The sequence below is a fragment of the Phyllostomus discolor genome, chromosome 2 (genome assembly GCF_004126475.2).
Source record: "Phyllostomus discolor isolate MPI-MPIP mPhyDis1 chromosome 2, mPhyDis1.pri.v3, whole genome shotgun sequence".
NCBI lineage: Eukaryota > Metazoa > Chordata > Mammalia > Chiroptera > Phyllostomidae > Phyllostomus > Phyllostomus discolor.
Window position 1 is genome coordinate 79,134,364 of NC_040904.2, and position 8,992 is coordinate 79,143,355.

General features: G+C 34.3%; 1 protein-coding gene across 4 annotated transcripts in view; it reads left to right on the plus strand.

The window, feature by feature from the left end:
- The window catches only part of EPHA6 (EPH receptor A6), a 920,707-nt gene extending 911,715 nt beyond the window's left edge, over positions 1 to 8,992 (plus strand). For all 4 annotated transcript variants that reach the window (XM_036017966.1, XM_028504400.2, XM_028504401.2 and 1 more), the window contains 2 exons: positions 3,857 to 4,006; positions 5,201 to 8,992. In XM_036017966.1, the coding sequence (XP_035873859.1) occupies positions 3,857 to 4,006; positions 5,201 to 5,315 (265 nt within the window). In that variant the 3' untranslated portion in view covers positions 5,316 to 8,992. The remainder of the gene's footprint in view (positions 1 to 3,856; positions 4,007 to 5,200) is intronic.

Genomic DNA, 8,992 nt, shown 5'->3' on the forward strand with positions numbered 1-8,992 from the left:
ATGATGGATACAAAACATGGAAAATTTTTGAGGTTAAAACCTTCTTGCTTTCTTTAAATTTTATTTTTCAATTACAGTTTGCATTCAGTATTATTTTGTATTAGTTTCTGGTGTAACCACAGTGGTTAGACAATCATATACTTTACAAAATTGTCTTCCTGATATTTCAAGTACCCACCTTACCCACATATATTAATTACAATATTATTGACCATATTCTGTCTGCTGCACTTTACATCTCTGGGACACTTTTGTGACTGTCAGTTTGTAGTCCTTAATTTCTCCACCTTTTCACCCAGTCCCCCAACACCTTTCCCCTCTGGCAATTATCAGTCAGTTCTCTCTTCCTATCTTATTTGTCTGAAAAACCTTGCTTTTTAAGTTTTTTTTTATTCTCAACTGAGAATATGTTCATTGATCTTTAAAGAGAGAGGAGGTAAAAGAGAGAGAAAGTGTAGGAGGAGAGAAACATCAATGTGAGAAAGAAACACCAATTTGTTGCCTCTCAAATGTGGCTGGGGGTAGAACTCTCAACCTAGGAATGTCCCCTGACCAGGGATCAAACCTGCAACCCTTTGGTGTACGGGACAATGCTCCAATCAACTGAGCCGCCTGGCCAGGACCAAAACCTTCTTGCTTTTTCATGGCAGTTTTGATACCTATTGATAAGCTATCTAAGAACTTTCTAAACTAAACGACTAGTACTATTGTCAACTCAAAGGACTCATTAGAATAAAAAAGTCTTAGCTGGATCAGAACTATTTTTTTTACATATCAAGATGTATTGAAGGTATATATTTAGTGCACCTAAACTGTATCATTATCTATTCTAGCCATACTCCAGCCCTTTCCCTAATCTAAATTGATCATAATTTATACTTGGAATTTCCTAAAGCTACCCCCTCTTCTTGACCTTCTATTCTACAGAAGGTATTCTATTCTGTAGAATATGTGCTTTTTTAAAATGTGAGCTGCAGATTTGCTATAAAGACATTGCTCAGGTGGGCAGCTCCCACTAATCACAAAAGAGCAGAAATTTCTAAGTAGTCAGCAAATAGCAGACTGAATTTATCATGGTACGTGGCTGATAAGAAAGGCCACCTACTGTTTATTAGGTAATATTCCAGAGAATTCATGTAAGCGTGGTGGTGCCCAGCCCTCAAAGCCAGAAACCAGGCAGCATTTTCCAACTGTGTTATAAGCTGAAAGAAGACCTGTCTCACAGTGGCTGTGAACAATGAGGGGTCCCCGACCTTACTAAATCAACTGTCAATGCAGTCATATAAAGGGCAAAGGAGTAACTAGGTTACCAAAGACATGTGGAGAGAAACAGGATTATGGTACTGAAACATTCTGGGAGCAAACAGTGGATGCTGTTCAACAAAGAAACAGGCTATTAAGTCATTTAATATATAGAATGTCTATCCATGACATCTCTATACTAAGGACATAAAATTAGCAAATTACATTTCTACTCACCAATTATATGAAATTGAGAAAGCTCAAGTTATTCCAGCGTTATCTCAGGAGAGAGAGAAGTGGAAGTCATCTGACTATGCCTGTGCATCAAGAATTGAATACGAGTATGAAAGGAAAGTCACTGAAATCTATTCTTTTATTTTTGCTCAATTTCAACAAACTTCTCTGACAAACTATTGAACGATATAAGAGCTACATTTTTAAAAAATAGGACATTAGGTTTTCTAAATGTGTGGTTTTATTTATGTAAGTAAGCAATGAGGGTACCCTAGACATTTTGATATTTAAACTTAGTGACGTTACTACAGCAGTATTCCCTAAAATATGCCCTGTACAAACTGGTCAGATGATTTAGGAAAACCATGCAGAAGCTATTCTGAATCCTCTTATATAGTCACACTGGACATTTGAACAGTGAACACTCTAAGAAATGCTACAGGTAAAAACCTTGTTAACTCTGTTTTCCATGAAGACATTTATTATTTTGTATTTATATAAGAATTTTTATTTACTTGCCAATGCTTATTAACATAAACACTTCTAGGAAATAAAGAAATAATAGCAATAATTATTTACTGGTAGATACTATAATAGTTTTTCAACCTTTGGACATGACTAATCTTTGTTTAGGATCAAATTGTGAATCGTTCTGATATTTAGAATGAAACAGCCAATGGTCAACTAGCACTGCACTTTATAGTACAGGAGAAGAGAGTGTGGCTTAGCCTCTAAGATAGGAAATATGATCACAGATTTGAGAAGTAGTAAAAAGGGCACAAGTCACTGCTAAGGGTAACTAGACTCAATACATACTACAGCCTAGTCACAAGATACATGCATTGAGTTTATGTAAATTCCAGTTATATGTTTATAAAGCGCAAAAGTCCCTGAATTAGCCTATCATCTCTCTTCACCCTATCCCCACCTTCAACTAGACCCTAGTTTAGAAAAAAGAAAATCAATGTAGCAATCAAAGAAAAAGCAAAGAAATAAATTCTGGGCCTTTAGTAGGAACTTTGTCCTGAACAGTTTCAAGGGACACCTTTCAGTTCCTGCGAGTCACATAACACACAACTTGTATGGCCATGCATGCTGTCGTTGGCTTTTGTGCTACCAAAGGCCTAGGTCCTGGTCATTTGAGGGCAGTTTGAAAGATTTGTAAGGGTAATTTTGGTTGTTAGAGATTCTCTTTCAATTTTTACCTTGTGCACTGACCTTAGAGCCTAACTCCTACTCCTATAATTTTTTCCTTTATTTTTATGGTTGACTTTACTACAGAAGTCCCCATAACAGTACCAGGGTTACACAGCAGGTGTATGCTGTTCTGTGCACATTGGAGGTATTCTTATTTCACATGGTTTAATCACATGTGCCCATGGATTATGAGTTTCTAGTTAAAGCTAAAATAGTTCAAATATGAATGGTAAAAACATTATAATGAAATATTCCAAATGTGAATGTTAAAAACTGTGGCTCCAGTTAAGCCTCTACAGATTCTTTATTCTTTCACTTTATAAATAATTAAAAGCAAAGTAAATGAAAGTTGGATGAACTTTAAATATTCTAATAAAATAATTCAGTGGTTTACTTCTAATAGGAAAGATTTTATTACTTAGAAAGTGCTGATTTGACTCAAACACCAATCATTACAAAAAATTGTTACTGCTTTCTAAGTAATATAGACTCTAGATCTAATCATCTTAAAAATTATGTATATGTATGTGTTACCCTAAAAGGCTAAAAACAAGCTTATTATTATAAAAAGCACTTTCATATCAAGTATTTTTTCAAGCCATACATTAACGTTAATTTTCATGTTACTTAGTAAGGAGAATAATAATAGTTTCCATTTTATTTCCTCTGTCTGACTTTAATTTTTATAAAACTATTCTGTGCATATACTATATATGCATTTATATATACATACTACACACATATATTGGGTATATGTGTGTATATACACACATTCTTTTCTAAAATAATACCTTTACATTATTTTTATATTAAAAACCATAAAACTATTCTAACTGGAATGCCCTTTGCATCAGTTCTGAGAGACAAAAATATAAATTTTGCCCTGGCTGCTGTGGCTCAGTGGAATGAATACCAGTCTGTGAATCAAGGGGTCTCTGGTTCAATTCCCAGTCAGGGCACATGCCTGGGTTGTGGGCTAAGTCCCCAGTAGGGGCGTGCAAGAGACAACCACACATTGATGTTTCTTTCCTCTTTCTCCCTCCTTTCCCCTCTCAATAAATAAATAAATAAATAAATAGTATTGTAAAAGAAAAAAAAAGGTGGGTATTTTTTGCTTTATCTGGCTTTAAAATGTCTCCATTGTTTTGTTTTGTTTTGTTTTGTTTTGTTTTTTTCCTTGCAGAATTCCAGAATCCCCTGGTGAAGTTCCTGAATATCCTTTGTTTGTCACAGTGGGTGACTGGCTGGATTCTATAAAGATGGGGCAATATAAGAATAACTTCATGGCAGCAGGCTTTACGACTTTTGACCTGATTTCAAGAATGAGCATCGAGTAAGTGATATTGGGATTATTACTGGATTAAGATGCTCCAACCATGAGATTATAAATTCAAATACTGTATAAAGAGCACCACATTTAAACTACCTTTCCTAAGACTTCCATGGCGTTCCCACATCCTTCACCACATCTTCCGAATATTGTTCTAGTGGAAGTTGGACATTGCACTTTTAACTACTATTCTTTCAAAGAATATATTTAATTTAAAAAGCTGTTTAAATTTTATAATGATTTCTAAAATGCATGTTACACTTGTTCATATCATAGACATTACATAACATAGTTTTACCTTGGGAAATTATTTATTACTCACATATGCTAATTTTGTAAAGTAAATTTCTATTATTTCATGAAATGTAATAATTGTAATAATACAATATTATCATGTCATTTCAGAGTTTCTTCTCTATATTATCATGGACAGGCATTTTCTCACTTTCTCAAAGATTATCCTTTGCCTGGGTGCAATAAAAGTGCTCAAGATGTGCTTAAAAGATTAGGTACTAAATCTAGTAGGTTAAACCATATGAAACTGCCATTGATTTAAAATAATAATGGCAATTTGACATAATACAATAACATTCTTTTTCAGATTATTGAAAGATTCTGAGAACTCAAACGGAGTCCATTATATATTCTACCCTACATATTATTTTATAACTGTTGAAAATTTATATAATTACCTAAATTATATAAATAACCTAAGGCCTATGAAATGTCTGAATATTCCATAAATGCCTGAATTTGAAATTTTCCTTGTAACCTTAAAGTTGAGGTTAATTTGATGTATTTGTTGGTACCAGGGAGAAGAAAAAAGTAACAAACTCTTAATGTACATTTATAGCACTGCTTAAACTTCCATTTTACCAGATACACAATTTTTGGCAAATTTATAAAGTAAATCTGATATGGTGCATATTTGCCATATCTAAATGTTTATTTCCTCTTTCTCATACTTAACAGATCTAAATGTTCATATTCTCTATTCTCTCTCACCCTCTTTCCCTACCCCTCCTCTCCTCTCCTCTCCTCTCCTCTCCTCTCCTCTCCTCTCCTCTCCTCTCCTCTCCTCTCCTCTCCTCTCCTCCCCTCCCCTCCCCTCCCCTCCCCTCCCCTCCCCTCCCCTCCCCTCCCCTCCCCTCTCCTCTTCTCTCTCTCTTGCTCTCTCCCACTCTCTCTCTCTCTCAGTGACATTAGAAGAATTGGAGTCATACTCATTGGACACCAGAGACGGATAGTCAGCAGTATACAGACGTTACGTTTACATATGATGCACATACAGGAGAAAGGATTTCATGTATGAAAGTACTACAAGTTCCAGTGTCTTGTGCCTCAGCATTTCTGTAATGAAAGATATCATCTCTACTACCCGCTCATCTGATTCTCCAAACATCACTTCACAAACTGCAGTTTCCTATTCAGACTACGGGGCACACACCTTTTGTTTATGCTTCCAACCTGGATTTTAAGATCATGCTTCATAGCTCCTCTCTGAATAACCTGCAAATAAAACCCTGGCCCACTGCAGATTATCGCTACACAATGGTAAATAACTCAGCATGGATGTGTAACTTTGTACAACAGTATTTGGGAAGTGTTCAGGGACTTAACACAAAGGCATTTGCCCAGGTGTGTCTTCCTTGGTGATGTATTTAGAGTTTAATGGTAGATGAAAAAGAAATAACTGACATTTTCATACTTTGTGATCAAGTAGCTTCCAAAGTAACATATATATTTATTTGTCAGATAATTATATTTAATTCTATGGGTCTTATTGTTACCTTGTTTTATAATGGCTTAACTGCTGATGTCTGATGTTGTTAGATTTGCAGAGATGAGCAATGACTTTATATAGTGAATTCCTGTCAGGTGTGACTGGTGAGAAGGGGGTTATCGGGGAGGGAAAGGGAGAAACATTCTGTGCTTTCAAATCTTCTAAGGCTGCGTTTGTCAATTTTTTAAAAATAAACTTTATAGTGTCCTACATATTGCATAGTAGGTGGTAGTTTAGAGGCTTTTCCCCTCTAATTTTTTACTAACTATAGTGCATTTCTCTACTACCTTGTAAAGAGCACCCCTAGAGAGACCATGAGTGAGTTCATTGCTCTAAAGTCTGCCATGGAGTGAAGTCTAGAATAAGACCATCGCTATTCCCCTGGTTCTTCTTCACAAGTTTTCAAAAGTAATCATCAAAGCACTGATAAAATTAGCTATTCTCAGTAGAATTGCTTGGAATAAAAGATCTGAAATTATAGCTTTGGATTTAATGGAAAAAGATTAGTTAATTTAATTTGAACAGAATTTTATAATCATTGTATGGTGACCCTAGAACATAAACACATCTAGCTGGCTGTTTGATACTAATGTATTTTGCAAGCTTAAGAATTTTCGTTGTGTTCATAAAAATAAGTTACATGAACATGCTGAGCTGTTTTCCAAACCTTCCCAGAGACAGGTATGCCATTGCATACTCCAAAGAGGACATAGACAGATCTAACACATGAGCATATACAAATTTTGTGTTAACCTGGGTTCATAATACAGTAACATAAAAACGTGAACACAGCTAAGGTGTGCTATGGTCATAACCTCCTCAAGGCTGTCAAAAAAAGCAAATATATTTTTTTAGTGAATTGAACTGAGTCAGCTTATCAAAATACTGCTGTATTTTGAATAAATTATAAAATCAGCTGTTCCTTATGAAGTTCAGAAAACAACTGCTGTACTGAGTGCAAGAGGAGGGAGAAAGCATCAAAGGAAAAAACCAAATGGCCAGGCTGTCTAAAGACGCTGACTTAATAAATCAGTTTTCATTTGACCTCATAGACAAAGGTGCCTACCCACATTCTCGAATCCCCACCTGAATCACATTTTTTGGTGAAAGTAGCTTTCTTGCTGTTAAAGGAAACTCATTTTGTAACCATATTTTCAGATTTGTTGATTGTGCCACTAGACCATGCCTTTCCACATATTTATTGATTTATCTCCTGATTTTTGCCTACCACAACTTAATTTTTCTCATTTCAAAAAAAATGTGTAGAGCTAAAAAAAAAGTCTTTAAAGTATTCCTTGAAGCATACTTAAAACAAGTGGGAAGTCCATCACTTTTTAAGTGGGTCAGAAACAGCTAGTAGCATTTCCCGGCCATCACTTGCATGGTCATGTGTCACTCATGGACTGTCTGCGGTTTGCTTGATGCATCTCCACAAATCTGAACACATTTAGAGGAAATACAAAATGTCCACATTTACCTGTCTTCAAATATATATTAAATAATAACATAAATAAGAAATGTAAAACAGATTAAATTTATTAACCATATATATTTATTTTTATAATACAATAAAAAGGTATTTAGAAAGATAAGGAATAGAATAATTATGGTCTTCCATAGGATTCTGTAAGCAACATCTGTATACTTTGATGAAATATTTAAATTTCTATGGAATGAACATTTAGCGTCTGCCATATTAAAGTTCCCTGTTATAAATTTTTTTCTTAAAAAAGTCCAATTCTATCCTATATCTGCTAATTTATACTTCTATTTTTCTTCTCTAATATCTTTGTCTAGTTTTATAAACTCTCTTTTGTCTTGGTCTCTTACCCCAAATCCTCTTTAAAATTTCCTTAAAATTACATTTACGTTTTTCAGAACTGTAAGCGTGATAATCCTAAGAGTATAATTTTGAGCCTTTTTATGGTCAGAGAAAGGTTGGAATATGTGTGCAATATTAAAATGAAACATTAAAAAATAAGTATATCTATTTCTTTACTGCCTATCAATGACAGACTCTGTGATCCCAAGGGTAATAAAATATCCAGGAGTATTAACAGTTAAATCACCAAATACATTTGAAAGTTTTACATGAAATATTTTGAGATTTACTAGTATACATATTCAGCAATTAAAACTTTAGTATGCATAAGCATAGAACTAAATTATAGGAACAAAATAAGTAACTTCCATAAATCACAAGCCTTTAGGAATAATCTTTGATAAGTAAAATATGCAGATATATTCATGTACCTCATTATTTTAAATTTTCTAATCTATACTGCTGAGGGACTTTTTGAATTTTGAAAATCAGATAGTTAAAGAAACAATTTTCATCCTATTTTCTGGGTGGTCGATTTGCAGTATATAGTTATAAAGCATATCTGTAAAAAAAATTAAAGACAATGCACAATCAAAAAGAGAGATGAGGTATGTAAATTGTCCAATTACAAAAGTGATCAGAAATTGCAAAGCTCTTAGCTTTAACAAGAATCAAGAATTACAGCACTTTTGCACTGTTATCTTATACCTGTTGATAAGTTAAGTTATGCATGCCATAATCAAGATGATTTCTCTTATTTCACTCTATGCTGCTCTTCAAAATCTACTCAGCTATCATGTGAATAAAACAGACTCCCACTACAGTTTTAAGGCCTGTCTCAGACCAGGAGTAGAAAACAAATCCAAACCCAATACTTGAAAAGTAGTCTTTACAGAAAGTTTCCTGAAGAGGTAGTAAAGAATAAATTACATTCTCTATCTCTCAACCTCAATTCCTTAAAAATCCACTTTTATTTGTTTCCTACCAAATTTTTACTCTGTAAAGCAGTCAGTTAAATCTCTTATCTCAAAATTTTCATGAATACTGGGTATCTTTTTTCTATTCCTTTATTAATTTTTCTAAACCTTCCTTTTTCAGCCCCCTGTGTTCTCCCTTTACTCTTCCATGCCATCTCTCTTTATTCCTCAGCTCCTGCCACTTCACACCTCAGCCCTATCAGCAAAATTGAGGTTGTACAGCACATCCGGTAAGATCGTATATACCTCCATAAAAGATGCTGAGGAAGGAGGGAAGAAGGGAATGTTGCAAATGTCATACTTTAACATTTTGGGTCCTACCACATAAATGGGATCACTTGCACTCACAGAACATATGAGTTCTAGCTTTCCATTAATTGGAAATTAAATGCTTTGGAAAGTAATTT